We start from the raw sequence: 16,221 nt of genomic DNA, 5'->3' as shown, positions 1-16,221 counted from the left end.
CCCCCTGGCGGCGCCCTCGGGCGCGGCGCGGCGCGGGCGGCGTGGGCGGGGCCGGGCGGCGCGGGCCCGCCCCTCCGCCGCCTGCGCCAATAGCGCGCCGGCAAACCGTTGATGGACAGGCGCGGCGGCGAACCGCCAGGAGGGCGGGCGGCGCGGGGCGGTGCGGAGGGGGCGAGCCGCGTGGCGGCCATGGCGCTCAGCAGGAGGGAAGGTGCGAGCGGCCGCGCGGGGACGGGACGGGACGGCACGGGATGGGACGGGACGCGACGGGACGCGACGCGACGCGCGCGCGCGCTCGGCCGGGTGGCCGGGCTACGCGTGGGGGCAGCCAACGGTTGGGCAGTTAAAGGTTGGGGCGTGGCCGTTTAAGGGCCGCCGGTGCGCGGCGGTTTAACGGCCCACGGGGGCCCTGCTGTGTCCCAGCTGGTTGCCTGTGGCGCGTGCGGTGGCTCCCGGGCGCCCTTAGGAGACTGCGGAGCAGCCGGGCCGGGCCGACCGGCCAGGAGCGCCGGGGCGGCCGCTGTGCCGCTCCAGCGCGTGCCCCCTCCGCACCGCTCTGCCGTGCGCCGCCGGCCCAGGCACCCGGGGAGGCGCCCCGTGGGCCCCGGTGCCTGGGGGGGGGAGCGAAAACAAAACTAGTTTCTTAATGCCACCCTCCCCTCCCCCCCTTTTTTTTTCTCTAAAACAGATATTTAGGGTGTACGTGTGCATGCGCTCTTGCTGGCCATAAGTGGCCGTGTAGTTTGGTTTATTGAGAGCAGGCTAGCACAGTTCTGAAATAGGTAAGGTTTTTTTTTTCACTTTTTTTTTCCCCTAACCCAAGCAGAATTTGGTCTGATTTGTTATACTTTCTTGGTAATACATGGCCTTTACCCAGAAACAGCATTATAATACAAACCAAGGTGTTTGCTGAGTGATACCTTATGCACCGAGTGGTTTTGAGTATAGCTGAGCTATAAGAGTGAAGCGCCCATCTCTGACATGACTTGCTGCCTTATTGTGTTGTGTTGTTTTGTTTTCCCCAAACAATTTAAGCATCTGGAAATGTGAATCCCTCCTGCAAGGATATGATTGCAAGAATATGGCCAAGCACAAAGGGTTGATGTATGGACAATGTTTGGCAGTTGACTGCAGTTAGCTAGCAGCAGGGAGCTGTTGAAAGGAGTGTAAAACTGAAGTAGACTCTGTGTTTCAGTTGTGGCTCTAGTGCAGGCCGTGGAGAAGGAGGATGGACTAACTGCTGTGCTCATAGTGCAGCTTCCCTTGCCAGAAGGCAGAGAAGTGCCTGCTGTAGGAGATTAGTGACTTCCTCCTCTTGGTAAATAAGCTGGTGACTCTAGAGCTGAGAGCAGGGAGAGCAAATTCCAAAGTACTCAAACAGTTTAAAACTAAGACAAAGAACCACTAATTTCTGTATGAGTGAAAGAGAAAGGTAAAATGATCATGCTGTCTGAGCGTCTTTTACTGTGAAAAGTTAGAAGTTGCTAATGTTTTCTTCAACCATTGCTAAGGTTTGAGTGATCACTAATATTAAGAGTGGAAACAAAATAGAGCAAGGAATACAAGGATGGTAGAAGGTCATGCAGTCACTCACTTCAGGGTGAAAATAAGGGGTGAAGTAAGGTCAGAAGAGATCCCTGCTTTGCAGTTGGGTGTGGCATATATGGAAACAGTTGACTTAATGTTGTGTAAATCTACAGGCAAAAGAAAAGATAGCTGTGTCAGGGAAGAGCTGAAAAAGGAAGTTCAGATTCTGCTCGTTAAGGTTATTTTTGGTCCGATGTATAGGAGAAGGCTGAAGATGCTTCAAATTAATTTTGATCCCATTAGAAAGGAAAACAAAATTTTAGTTTTTTACTGAACTGGACTATAACTGATGAGTAGTTTGTAGATTGTAGAGTGAACCTTAATTGAAGAAAAAAATCTAAATAGCTAAGAGACAGGAAGGTAACAATATAAGTAAGTGAGATGTCTCTAAGGTTCGATTTGCGAGGAATTGATTAGACAGTAATTACAAAGATACAGTGATTTTGTTTATTTTTCATTTTTCATACCCTGATGCAACGTAACAGACTAGGGGAACTAGCAGGTCTGGTTGATAGATAGTTCATAAGCATCAATTACCTTTTTAAAGCTGTATTGCTCACTCCTTCTTGAGCGTGTGTGTGGTTCCAAGGTAACAGCGGCTCAGCTGGTACTGCTGTTTGTAGAGACTTTAAGGTGATGATTGAGCTAATGTTCTGATGTTCCAGCTCCTAAAGCGTGGAATTAAGGCAGTGCTGTAGGTTACGCAGGCAGCCTTCGGTGCTGATACAGAGCACTGCTGCAGAAGTTGCTGTGCAGCACGGGCTAGGGTAGTGGTACTGCAGGAGACTTCTTGATGGAGAGGTGGTGCTGAGTGTTGAATGTGGTCAAATGAAACTCATTAACAACTATAAGAAAAGGTTTCCGAAGAACATGGAGAGTGTTGCATCGAGGAATGCTGCCTCACCCTCTTTGTGATGAGTAGGATGACTTGTTTATTGGGCTCATATTTGTATGAAATGTGATGGAGGATGAAACTGTGATTGCAGTTCCTTACATCAAGGGAGAGGGGGAATGTTTAATGACTAAATCTCAGATATTTCAAAATGCTTAGTTCTTGCAGATGCAGCAGTGTTCTTTTTCTTAGGAATAAATTTGCTGCTTACAGATTTTTTGTTTTGTTTTTCAAAAGATTGTATATCATTTGTTTAAAAGCACAATGATGTCTTTTTGGAAACACATGTGTTTACCAGCAAGGACCATATGCCTTAGAATTGGAATTTGATGCCTGTTGTAGGTTTCCTTCCTTCTGGAAGGGGTATCCCAGTCTTTTTGCAGCAATTAGTAGTACATATTGTTTTCAGTGACCAAAGACTTATTACAGGTAGCCAAGATCTAAATTTTATTTAGATTGCACTTAAATAAATTGCTGATACCAATGGTTTTGTAATTAAAGATAAAAGTTGCATTAGGACAAGTATAATTGAATCTCCCATTAGAGTTTAACAAAAAAAATTGTTTTCATAGGTGGTCTTTCATTGCTGAGATGAGTTGTCTTATCTGAGAGGCAGCCAGCATGGTAAGGAGGGAAAAGGCAGAAATTATAGGCCACTGACTTTGACTTCTCCTCATACCATGGCATTATATTTATTTACTTTTTTTTAAGAGTACTTTGGAGTTTTTCCTTTTCTTCAAGGAAAAAGTCTAGATACTTCTGTTGTTTTACAGGGTTAGTTTCCTTAAAACAATTTGCATGTAAAGCGCTTCACTCAACAACACTAGTTTTCAAACTGTGTGGTCAGTAGATTCCTAGAGTCAAAAATAGAGTATTTTTTTTTTCAAAAAAGAATCCAATAGGCCGATTGTTTACTTTTATTTTTTGAGCTTTCAGTTGCCTGCAGTTCAAAAGATTGAAAACACTGCATCTAGAAGTTTTTGCATTTCTATTACGGGTTGCATAATGATTTACATTAAAACTCCTATCAGGCTAGAAAAAAAAGCTAGAAGAAAAAATCCTGTTTTATGGAAAATACTAGTACTTTAGTATCAATGAGATATATGTATCAATTTCTATTACAAGTATATATGGGGAGGTATGCAGAAATTATTGGGTATTATGTCATGATCAAATGTTCAAGTTAAATTGTATTGCATTCACACCCGGGGGAAGGTCACAAAGATATTTGATTGTACGTACACTCTTTTACTATATGAACTTATGAAGATTCCTTTGCAAAATAATTTAAATGAGATACTGTTTTTTGAATTTTTACCTGTGATCAGTGGGGCAGCCCCACCAGTTCATATATATATATATACATGTATATATAGATAGATAGATACATGCATATGCATAATATACCCATCTTTTTCCCTGTGGTATTATTTTGAGCTTCATTTTAATTTCTTTTGAGAAGAGATAAATTTGTCTCTTAAATTTTCTACTTTTTTTTTCTGTTCAGTAATCTAAACACTGGATGACTCTCTCCCTTTCCCACTATTTCTCAGCTGTTCTTATGGTGATATTTCAGGCCATTATAGTACTATTTTTTTCTGTTCTTTTTGTTGTTAACAACATTTACTGACAAGTTACACAATGATGCCTAAATTAGAATGTAATAAGAATCCTGTAAGAGTTAAAAAAAAAAAAAAAAAAAAATCTCCGTCTACTTGCTCAAAAGTTTAAAAATGTAGCCTTCTCCTTCAGATATGACCTATGGTTTGACACCTACATGTCTGGGTTTTTTTTGCATTCATAAAACATGGTCAGTGTTCCTTAGGTCAAAGTAAGATTTGAATTTTATGGATTTTAGAAAGTTTGGGGATACAGTAGTAGGGAACTGGACTTAATGATTAAAGAGATTTAACAGTCAGGCTCTTAGGAAACACCAAATTTACAACTGTTAGTGCACCCTTTATTTTATGCTCTTGTGTAGCTGATCTCTGCTTCAAGTAAGGCATTAGTCATAGCACGAGTAAAACAAAAAGTGCCTGATAGTCTAACCTGAGTTAGACTAGTGTGGTGTGTGTATGGTACAAGAAGAAAGACCTTTGTTAGAAACAAGAAAAATGTGCACAAATCAAAATAGTGATGAAATACTGTTTTCCTAGGACTCTTGTTAAGGGCGCTCTTAGGACAAGGTTCTACTATGAGGCAGGCAGAGATCCTGTGAACAGCTGGAACAAAATCCTGATGTTCTCATTATGGTAGCCGTGAGGCTTCTATCATGTGTCTCCTCCGTCGTGTCAGGTGTCTAGAAGCTTCCAGTCGCAATTAAGGTGGCCTAGTGGGAGATGTCCAAACCTTCATTAAGTTGGGACGGCACGATGTGTTAGTTGGGTCCTTATCACACTGCACAGCCCCGCAGATTGTGCTGACAGCTCTAACACTAGTCATCTGGATTAGGAGCAGCAGTGTGGCACAGAGATTAGTGAAGCTGGATCAGTTCTCTGAGCTAAGAGAAAAAGCAAACACCTGCTTTTTTTGTAGTGAATAATTTGCTCTGCACCTGCCATTGCCATGAGCAGTGTTGAGCTGTATTCCTGCAGGTGAGGAAAGTATAAAATAACTACTCCGTTGCGACTTGCCTATTAACGTAGGTGAATAAGTATGAGGTGTGGTGTCACTTACACTCTTTTCTGCCCTTCCTTCCTCCCTTACAGACTCGTGTTGTGATGTATACTAAAGTAAGTTTCTCTTGTTTGAATGGTGCGTCAAAGCTAGGAGGACTGTGTATTACTCAAGTTTCAAGGAGTGATTTCTCTTTATATGAAAGATGAGATAGTGCTAGGTGAAAAGACAGATGGAACCTTTTACTTTGTGGACTGTTGCATTAATCAGAAAACTGAAGCCCTTTTCACACTGTGCAGTTATCAGATTCTAATAGTCAGACAAGAATAAATTATGGGCATTTAGCATCTCATTTTAATGCCTGATGGCACATGGAACACTAGTAGATGATGTTTCAGTGAGAATAACATCTCAAGACAAACCTTAAGGTCTTGAGGTTGTTGTTATTATGCACTAGACTTCAAAAGAGTGTCTGAGTTTCTTGTGCAACTCCCCATGGCATTTTGGTTAACAACTTCGCAAGGATGCAGATGGCTGACACCTAAGTAGTTCAAGCACAGAATTTTGGTGACTGCAAATAAAAGGAAAGTCCTTCTGTTTGGTCTCCGGATTGTAGGTATGAGTTCTCCTTTTTCAACTTGAATACATGACAGTACTTTTTTTCATTCATAGAATGAAATGATCTCTATCATGTCAAATAAAATGTGAAGTAAATTGTGAAACTGGATGAGTGAGAACCATTGCCGCCTTACATGTGGATATGCTGTTTAAAGAATGTATGTATCATTTTTCATTTTATCTGTCATTTGACTTTTATCAGGATAGTGTAATTTACAAATCATATAAGAAGATGGTGAAGTTAAAAATATTCAGTTTATGATACCAGCATTTCATCCCAGTGTTCCTACTCGATTGCCAATTCTAAAACCCCAAAACTAGCCACCCACCCTCCTTAAGCTCTGCTGACTTGCACAATGATGGATGTATACTGGATAACAAGAGTAGGAAGCAAACAGCTGTTGTTTAAGAAAAGCCTTTTGTTTGAAAAGACAAATACTAAAATATTAGGGATTTGAGACTGAATCCAGACTGAAAGACTTTTTCTTCAGAATTCAGATTTCTAACTTTTAGAAAGATATTCACAGAAAAGGACTTGGTAAATTATTTTATAAAGAGGCAGAAGAAGGACAAAGATTTAAAAAAAAAAAAACTCAAGTTGTACAGATGTACATAATGAACATAGCTTGTATTTTTAGTAGCACAGGTGATTAAGCACTAGAATAAACTAGCATGAATGATTTGGATTCTCTCCAAAGTGTGTTTTTTTTTTTTTTTTTTGGGAAGATACTATATTTACTAAGATACAAATTGTCTTTTAATGCTGATAATTATGGAAAATTATTTCTTACAGTTGCTCAGACAAGATTACCTAATGATCATTCAGGTGGAAGTGTGAATTCCACCTTGAAATTTGAAGCTGAGAATTTATTTAATACTTCTTTGAAAGAGGAATTTCAGAAGCTGGTGGACTTTCTGAAATTAAAGAATAGAACTAAATATGTAGAGCTATGCACTTGTAGGTAGATTTAGGTCTAAATTATGAAAATGAAAGGCACTGTGGGCAATCTGCGTTCACAGCATCCTCTTTGACCAAGAAAAACATCTTGTAACATCCTTTTAGTCTCTAGGTTCATCTGCAAGTGTCTCTTTCAAGAGGTAGTCCACTTAGCCTCTATTGTCTGCATTTATACTCACAGACAGAATACTGCACTTTGTTTTTTGGAAGATTTTTTTTTTTTAATATCATAGAATCATAGAATGCTTAAGGTTGGAAGGGGCCTCTAGAGGTCATCTAGTCCAACCCCCCTGCACACGCAGGGTCACCTAGGGCACGTGGCACAGGACTGCATCCAAACGAGTTTAGAAGATCTCCAGAGAAGGAGACTCCACAACCTCTCTGGGCAGTTTGTTCCAGCGCTCTGTTCACTGTTAAAAAAATTTTCCTTAAGTTCATGTGAAACTTATGGTGCTTCAGTTTGTGGCCATTACCTCTAGTTCTGTTGGTAATATCCACATGATTTCACTTTGGTTTACATGTGTTGGAATGGTGGAATATATGTTGGATCTTGGCAACGCTGACCTTTCTGCTAGCAGGAAAGTAAAATGACTTCTTGTCTTCCTCACAATTTGAATAAGAATGTCCCTCCTTAAATATAGCAAACAGTGTTTTGAACTGTCAGACTGTATGGGATATAATCATGCATTCCTGGAATCCTGATATTTCCGTGCAGCTTGAGAACACTTTTGGAAACAGGAAAGTTACATGGAAGGCTGTGAAAGGAGGAGGCAGACATAGTATCATGTTCAGGTGTCAGTGGATGTTCTGTTCTAGGTAATTCCTTCCTTTCCTCTTTGATTTAAATCTGTTGATAGTGAGTGAACTGGGGTCTCAAGTCTGATAATCTTTGCAGCTACATCATCCTGACTGGAAGCTTCTTGAAGTGAATGTTTAAATGGCTCTTTGCTGTTGCCAGAGCTCAGCCTTGCATACACACATTCACATGTGCAGAATTTCTGTTTTTTTTGCCACTCAAAGCAGTGGTCCTGAGACCTTGGAGCTGTCAGATATAGCCTCTGCGTTTGTGTTTTTTGTTATTGTTTTGTTTTTGACATGCATAATTTTGACTGGAAGCAATGCATATGTGGCTTCCAATGTACTGAGAAGCCTAGAAACTTTGTAGGGGGTCACTTAAGCGGATGGATCCTACCTCCAGCCTCAAATTCCCATCATCAGCATATGACTCTTAAGAATATAACACTGGCTAACACTTTCTGTATACAACTCTATTTTTAATACCTTATCTCCTAGATTCTGTTGGAATCCATGTATCTAACTCTCTTTCCCTTTTGCATCCCTGATCAAGAGGGACTGTTTGGCCATGTTTGAGCAAGAGGGTAATGGAATTGTACTCAGCCAGACACAGCCAAAAGCCACCTGCCCTAGTTGAACCTTCTTTGAGCATTGGCATTAAACCAGGTGACCTGCAGAGATCCCTTGCAGCTTCAGCTTCACTGTGATTCTGTGACCACCCAGTATAATAATTTTCTTTACATGATATTTATAGGAGATGTGTGCTAATTAAGATAGGAGACTTCAAGGACTTAAATGGTTTTACATATTGGAGGGTAATTCTGAACTAATAGAGATGAGCTAAATATTTTAATGAAGCTGTGCCCGTATATTCTCCATGTCTCATTCCTTCTGTGCTTTCTTCCATCATCTTCTGTGTTTTTTTCCATCTTCTTCTGTTCTGCTGTACCTTTATCTCTCCTTTTGTGCATCTATAGGAACAAGGTTTTAAAGTGTCTTACACATGGGATGGCTTCAGAAGAATTTCCTGATCCTTTCCTTATTGGAAAGGACTTCTGTTTGTAGGACAGAAAAGAATGAGAAGAGCAAGTTGTTATTCTTGCCATCCATGCTGTGTTGGAGTAGGCAACAAGCAACCTGTTGAGAAACACGGCAGGGCTGTGTGCAGCACTTACGGCAAGTAACCAAAAGAGCAGGTATTCCCCACAGAAGTGCTCCTGAGAAAACTATTTCCTCCCACATTGAACTGGAAGGGACCCCTTTTGATGTGGATCAGAATTATATTTGTTCAGTTATGCAACATGCCATCTTTTTACAGTTTGGAGTCCTAACTGAATTTTTGGTAATGCTTTCAACCCCTGCCGTGCCGATCATGACATGTAATTATAGGTAGTGTGCTTATATATGTGCAGGAAGTAATGTTCACTTAATATTTATGTACTAGAAAATGGATATTAATTTAGTTTGAATCGCTAGCCAGCACATGATCTGTATTCTTTTTCTTTGTGTTAACGTTTTTCTTTGCTTCTCCTGTGTCAAATAGTAGTCACATGGTACCTTTTTAATCTTCTGATGCCTTTGTCTATTCCTCATGTTTTTTACGTGACAGTTATCAAGAACTGCATATGGAACTGGTGTGGTTCTTGTTACAAACTGTTCTTGCTTCTCAAAATAGTGATTCCTTCTCCTCACCAACAAATTCCTTGAAAGATGGGTGTTCTGCTATTGCTTCAGTTTCATTGCTGGGTAGGAACATTCAGTACTTCACTTAGAGGCGGGCGGAGTGGCTGCTGGGAAAATGAGCTTGTTTCACTTCTGAATCAGTTTTCTATTTAGGTTTCAAAAGTCAAGACTAGTGTGTGCATGCTTTTTGTTGTTTAATTTTTAATTTTTTTTTTGTTTCTGATGGTCTATTCTTAATCTTATGTTTACAGTTCCCTGTACTTCAGACTCAAGGTCCCAAACATTTGAGGCTTGGGTGTGTGTTTGAAGTTTTGACACTTATTTTTTCCACTATCTTAAATGTGGTTTGAGTACTGCTACTGCTTAGAATCTGCTTATTTTTCGAGGAGCTGTATCCGTTCTTTAATGAGTTCTGAAGATGTTAAAATGGCCACAAAAAAGATCAGATAGACTGAGTTTAGTTGCATGAAATAGAGAAGTGAATTTCAGTATGCTTGGTTGTGCTGATGCTTGCTTTGATTTATAAAGGAACGTTAATTTTGTCAATACTTGCAGCAATTCTGACAAAAATTAGCAAATACAGAGTAAGTGTTAGCAAGGAATGTGGCTAGAGTATGTGGATGTGCATGTACTCATGGAGAATCTGTCCTTTTGTTGCTTCCCTCCCTCCCAAACAAAAAAGCAAGCCAGTAATTTGTTGGAATTTGCCTCTCTGTATGTGAACATGTGATGGGAAAGACAGAAGGGTACAAAAGGATAAAGGAAGAAGAGAATTTTTGTGAGACTTAAAATTAGAATCAGTTACACAGAGGTCTCTCTAGTGATACCAACTTCTTCTTGCTGCTTAATAGAACATGCAGACCGTAAATGGAGACTAGTTAGCAGCTTGGCAGTTCTTTCTGTTTTTGAAATGTGCACCAGCTGTTTGCATCTCTCTAACTTCATTGAAATGAAACTTTCTTATAGACAGCATGTGGTGTACTTGAAATGCACTAAAATGCTTTGTAATCTCGCAAATATAGTATACATTCAAGCATAATATATAGCGCACAGCACTCACGACAGGATTATGCCAAGACGAGAAAGAAAATTTTCAAGAGTGGCCTCTATTTTGGGGGTTATGAACAGAATTGTCCTCCTTTTCCAGAAGATTTGGGAGATCTGCATTCCGGTCCTGGCTCAATAAATAACGCAGCTAAAGTTGAGCAGCTGCTATATGAGAAATACAGAGCGCTGCTTTATGATGCCTTATGTCTACTTGGGTATAAGAACACTTAAATATGGTGCCTTAGCAGTTCTATTTTAAGAGCTCTCAGGTTGGTCAGCCTTAAACACAAGTGAACTACAAAGAAAAATTCTATTACTAAGTTCAGTTAACATTTTTTCTTTTGTCATGGCTGTATCTGAGTGAACTTCACACCTGTAAGAGATGCAAGACTGGTATCCATGAAAATACTGATAAAGCTCGAAGATCTTCTCAAGAATGGCAAGAAAAGCTTCCTGTTCCAGTGTATTTAAATCTTTATATAAAAGATTCACTTCCAAGGTGGAAGAAGACCGCAATATTTGTAAGGGTATTTTCTGATCGCTCAGTGTCTAAGCTGGGGTAACTTGTGTAGGCAGTTGTCCTGGAATGTAAGAGTCTGAACTTTCTTGAGAATAAATGATTTGCCTTGGTACAACCTGTCTGACCCTCTAATTAATGACTGAACACACAAGCCAGCAGCAAGCAAATACATCCAGTTAAAAAGGTGTAGCAATTCACTGCTGCTTCTCTCATTCCTCTAGGAAGGAATAGAACTATTGGAAATTTTCAGCCGAAATGTTCTGCTGTTTTTCTTTTTCCTCCCCCCTGAATGCATTACATTTATTACCATTCCTTTACACCTAATAGGACCTATATACTCCACTGTAGAATGACTTTGTCTTTTAATAGATGACTGTCTTTCTCTGGTGGCTTTTTAAACTCTTATTTACCACTACTGTAAGCCAAATCATAACTCCTTTTCTTTAAGTAGAGAACTTGGTGTCATTGGAATTTCTTTGAGGAAGGTGGGTAAAATCTCACCCTAATGCTATGAGCAAGAGCTGTGTATGTGTGTCTTTATTGTTCCTGGGTTGCTGCACTCTCCTTTGCAGGCAGTTTTGTAGTATTGATAGGAAAGTCTCCTACATGAAACTAACTCCTCGCTACTTGGTTTTTTTTTTCACTGTTTCTTGGAAGATTGTTGTAAAACTTCTAGATGCTCATCAGGAAGTTTTGGGGTTGATTATTGTAATTCATTGTTAGTTTCCAGTATTTACTTTTGGCATGGTTTGGTACAATCTTACCCTTATTTTTACTTTTTTTATGCTTACAGCTCTCTTGGTGTTTGTTTTCTTAGACTAAACAGTCCAAGCTAATCTTGTTCTTCTGCGTTCTTTTGATTATCTGAAGAACTCTTTTTCTCTACCTACTCTAAGTTCAGCCAGCTTGTATATACGATTAAGGTTGTTAATGTTTGCAGTGAGGTTTCTTTAGATTCTTTTATTAATTTGTATTTTCGGACCTTGAGCTAAGAATGTTCAGCCCAATATTATGGGGTCTTGGATTGCATTTGCATCATGCATGACCTTAAACATCGTCATGACTCAGTGTTTCTCAGGAATGAGAATACAGCAGTCTTTCCTCACCTCTGGCTGATGAATTTCCACTTAGGAATTCTTTTTTTTTTTTTTTTTTTTTTTTTTGGCCTCCTGAGTTTGGTGATGCTCATAAACAGTCCCTAAGGTTTCATTTAGCTCCTTAAGCTTGCTTACTTTGTAAATGGAGATAGCGTCAGCCAAACTCTTTTCCCTGAAGCAAAGTAGCAAAGAATCTCTTTAAAATTCCAGGATTTGGACTGGAGACTTCTGTTAATGCTATTACTGAACAGTGCTTCTTTTTGTATCAATTGATTATCCATGATATTCTAAGTCTCATTTCTCTGTACAATTTTCAACTGAATTAAATCTATTCAGCAGTGCAGCTGTGGCACCTGCAATCCCAACCCGCCACCACATCCACACACTGAGGTTTGGCAAATCCAGAAAGGTTCAGAATAAGCAATGTTTAGTTGATAATAACAGAAAATTTACTCCTTCTCTCATCTTCAATCTTACGTTTTAGCAGTATATATCTTGCAATATAAAGAAAATCCATCTGTGTAATATTTTAAATCCTGTCAGATTACTGGAGGGGAAAGAGTACTCAATATATAGCAAGCACTTCTTTCTTACAGTTTAATTTTCACTTTATTAGGATTCAGCAATGGATAAATTTGTCCACATATTTTTCTGAATTAAAATGGTAGCTAAATCTTTAATGCTAACACAGAGCTCCAAAATAATTTGGCCCTTGGGCCATGTTCCTTTAGACTAGAGCAAACTAGAACTTCTTTTGAGTTGTCACTTTGTGACCAGGAGTTCCGAACCATGTCTTGGCTGAGGCAGATGTAGCTATGAGGAAATCTTTTCTCAGATTGCAGAATTCATTCCCTGCAGAATCAGAAAGTATCTTTAATTTTCTGTAGGTTGGAAGTCATGAGCCTCAGAGAAATGGAGTTATGCCAAAAATATGATGGTAGCTTTTTAAGGTGCACTGTGGATTGAGCAAACTAAGTCTTCAGTAATTCCTGTCTGGTCCATGCCCTACAAAACTTCTTGGATTACCATCTGCTGTTCCAGATTTTATGGGGAAATAAGGACAGCTGAAAGCAGTGCTGAGATAATGATCATAAAGAGTGAGTGTTGCTTTCAGCTGCACCCATCTTGCTTTCGTGCCTGCCCCCCAACCTCTTAGCTTGTCTCCTTTCCTTCTGACTTCCACTTCCTCAGCTTTCAGTTCAAGAGACTGTTTTCTTCTAAGAGTAGAGATACACTCCCAGTACCCCTCAGAGCAGGGCTTCCCTGCAGTAGGCCTTTTATTGCTGTTCACACTTCTTTCCTGTTCTTTTACAGACTCAGTTCTGGATATAATCATTTTCAGACCCTTTCTTTTTTACCAACTTTCCCCTCTCTTCCAGAATGGAGCACCCAGTTTTGTGATAAATGAATAAGATTTTCAAGAACATCCTTCAAAACTTATTCATTCAGTTATTGAACTCCCTCTCTTGTATCTTGCACATTAGCCCTGTATATTAATCCAGCAATTTTCTTAAATTCTGATTGCACCTAGTGTATCCCTCTTTTCTCTTTGCTCAAAATAAAACCCAACTCAGTCTTCCACAAACACATTCAAAGCATATGCTTGTTCCTCAGTCTATTACCAGGAGTGGAAAAGGGTCCTCAGATTGGTCTCCTGAAAGACTACATATTCAAATCTGTGCAGATCTTCCCTCAATTATTTTGACTGGAAAACAACAGCAAAAAAATAAATGCATGTCCTTAACTGTGATACTAGTATGGTGAGAGCTCATCCTTTTATTTTGAGGAAAAGGTAAGTTTGCCTTTAGAAGCAGGTGATTTTCTTTGTATCCTCTTACACTGCATGTCTCCGCTCAAGAGGTAATTGTCGTTCACGGTCTGAGTGGTTGGTACCATCCGTCTTTGGTGTTATGTAGTATCACAGGTCAGTACGTGAGGTTAAGGAGGGTTCTGAGGAGTGATACTGTTTAGTCAACACTTGCAGATGTTCTAGGACTTGTCTTTAAGCATTTGCTGTATTAAAATCCTAAGGGAAAAAGCAACCTACATCATCTAAAAAGAATGGTAAGTGGTAACTTAGCTCAAAGAAGTAGCTTGAACACAAAGCAGAGTACTGCTCTGTAGCATGTAGAGCCGCTGAGTGTGGTAGGGTAGATGTGTCACAGAGCCTAATTTCCCTGTCCAGTGACAGGCAGACAAGCTTGTTCCAGAAAACATTCTGGGCCACAGACAGATCTGAGGGATTTTTTTGTTTGTTTGTTTTTAACGATTAAAATATGCTTAAAATTTCAGACTAAAATGTTCAGTTTTTCAGCTATCCTCTGGTATACTGATGCCTCACTTTCCTGAGGAAGGTGAACTGCTGGGATATACCAACTCCTGCTTTGTTCAGGAGGCTTCAAATACATCTGGTTCCAAACAGGTACCTTGTCACACCAGGGTCTGTGCTGCAGATTCCCATCCTGCCATGGGTATTAGGATTTACTGCTCCTCTTCATGGATCCCCATGCTGTGCTGACAGGGGTGCTGATCCAGCTGTGAAACACTGCAGGCAAAGACCCCAGCCCAGCCAGATTATTTCTATGCCTGGCCTGAAACCTCTAACCAACAAGACTGAGTGGTTCTTTGGTGTTGACAGTTAAACCCCATGTTTGCTGCAATAAATCCCTCATTACCACTTACATTTATTCTAAGCACGAGAGGTTTTTATGAAAAAATAGTTTCCTCCATATTCATACCCTTCAAAGGTGACCATTAATTCAACTTTTGTGGTCAAGCATGGGTATGAGAATAGGAAGGGATGAATGTATGGAAACTGTACTGTTGTGTATGAATGTGAGTGAAGAACCTGTATTTAACAAGAAAAGAAAAAGACAGCAGTGGTTTTGCATGTGGGTATCTGAACAGATGGCTAGAGAAATCGCATTCAAACTGGGACCATAAAATCCACCGTAGCAACTATGAGACTGCCTCTCCTTGGCAGACTTGGAGAAAACTTTTTTCCTTATATAGGTTCATCAGTATCTCAATCATCATTTGCTTTGGGAGAACTGCTTCATCACCACAAGTGCTTGAATAATAATTTAATTACAGAGCTACTAGAGCTCATTAAGATGCTGAAGTGTTAGTAATAGTACTTGGAGAAAGGATCCAGGGTCAGCCTCTTGGATAATTTCCTTTAAAGTCAGAGATTTGCAAAAGTCATTTAACTGTCTTGGTGCACTGCTCGCTGACGAGTGTTTCCTCTAGCTATCCTCTGAGGAGAGTAACTGCACGCTGTGACTTTCTCACAGCCTCACGGGGAGCCTGGTGAAGAGGAGATGCATATTCAGGACACATTTGCTGTTCATATCATTTCTTCTGGGAACAGTAGTGTTAACCTGCAGAATGGGATTGGGATTACTGGAAAGGGATGTCTCTGGCCGTCTCTCTTGGGTTTTTTCTTGTCACCGAATGAATGGTAAGCCTAGAAAAAATAAATTTGGGCTCTTTTAGGCAAAGCTTTCTATACAGGTGTCTCTTCAGGCTTGGCTCTTGTCACAGGCTTTTTTGTAAGGCAAATGATTATTGAAAAGACTGGGTCCAAACAGAGAATCAGTGAAATATAGAGTAGTAAGAGCTCAAAAAGTCTAACAAGACCTTCCTCCTAAGTTTTTGTATGGACTGCCAAGGTTCACATGGAAAGATAGCAAGAAGATAGTTTGTAATCCTTTAAAGAGATACCATTCTCCCGTTACTAAATTTTGGTAAAGAAGATTCTTCTGGCACAGAATTTCTCAGCTATCTTGGCAAGGGAAGCAGTGAAGACTATTCATCATCAAATGCTGATGATAAAGTATGAAGCTGAATAGGGCCACAAACCTGGAGAACTCTTCTGATATGCAAAGGATGTTGCATTTTTGTCCTTTGAACATATCAAGACACAGTGGAAAGTTGACAAAAGAAGCCTATTTCTTCTTCCTGTCTGTAGATTTAGCTTTAAAATTGCTACCAGTTACAATCTTAATGATAACTTCTTGGATGAAGGTTTCTCTGTCAAGAAAAGAACTCCCAATTTGTGGAATGAGGTGGAGGAGTCTAAGCTCAAAGCTACAGTCACAGTTAACTCCTTACAGACTTCTTTTGCATCAGTTGTTTCTTCAATCGCTTACAGATTTAGCATACAAAACATCAAAGTTAAGTCTAAATTGATTCTTTGAATTATTTTAGATGCTTTCAAGATCCCTTTTTGTGAGAAATAGTTTATAGAATAGAAAGGGAGGGAGATGAAAGGTGACTGTATCTGACAAACACATGGGAGAGTTGTCTGCAGACAGTACACAGTAATGAACCTAAAATCTCTCCCTTTACCCTTTATTTTTCCCATCGTTTTTAATATCTAGTTAAAATTAAAAGCTTTAGTCCCCAA

At 39.9% G+C, this 16,221-nt stretch overlaps 1 protein-coding gene across 1 annotated transcript in view; it reads left to right on the top strand.

Moving 5' to 3' along the window:
- Positions 1–174: 174 nt before the first annotated feature.
- ERICH1 (glutamate rich 1) overlaps positions 175–16,221 on the top strand; it is a 61,889-nt gene continuing 45,842 nt past the window's right edge. Inside the window, exon 1 of the mRNA XM_088530598.1 lies at positions 175–211. Coding sequence (XP_088386724.1) covers positions 190–211 — 22 coding nt within the window. The 5' untranslated portion in view covers positions 175–189. The remainder of the gene's footprint in view (positions 212–16,221) is intronic.

The sequence above is a fragment of the Tinamus guttatus genome, unplaced genomic scaffold (assembly GCF_059628265.1).
Source record: "Tinamus guttatus ecotype Peru unplaced genomic scaffold, ASM5962826v1 Tinamus_guttatus_pri_ptg000383l, whole genome shotgun sequence".
Classification (NCBI taxonomy): Eukaryota; Metazoa; Chordata; class Aves; order Tinamiformes; family Tinamidae; genus Tinamus; species Tinamus guttatus.
Note: the sequence above shows the minus strand (reverse complement) of the source record. Positions and strands in the feature narration are given on the sequence as shown.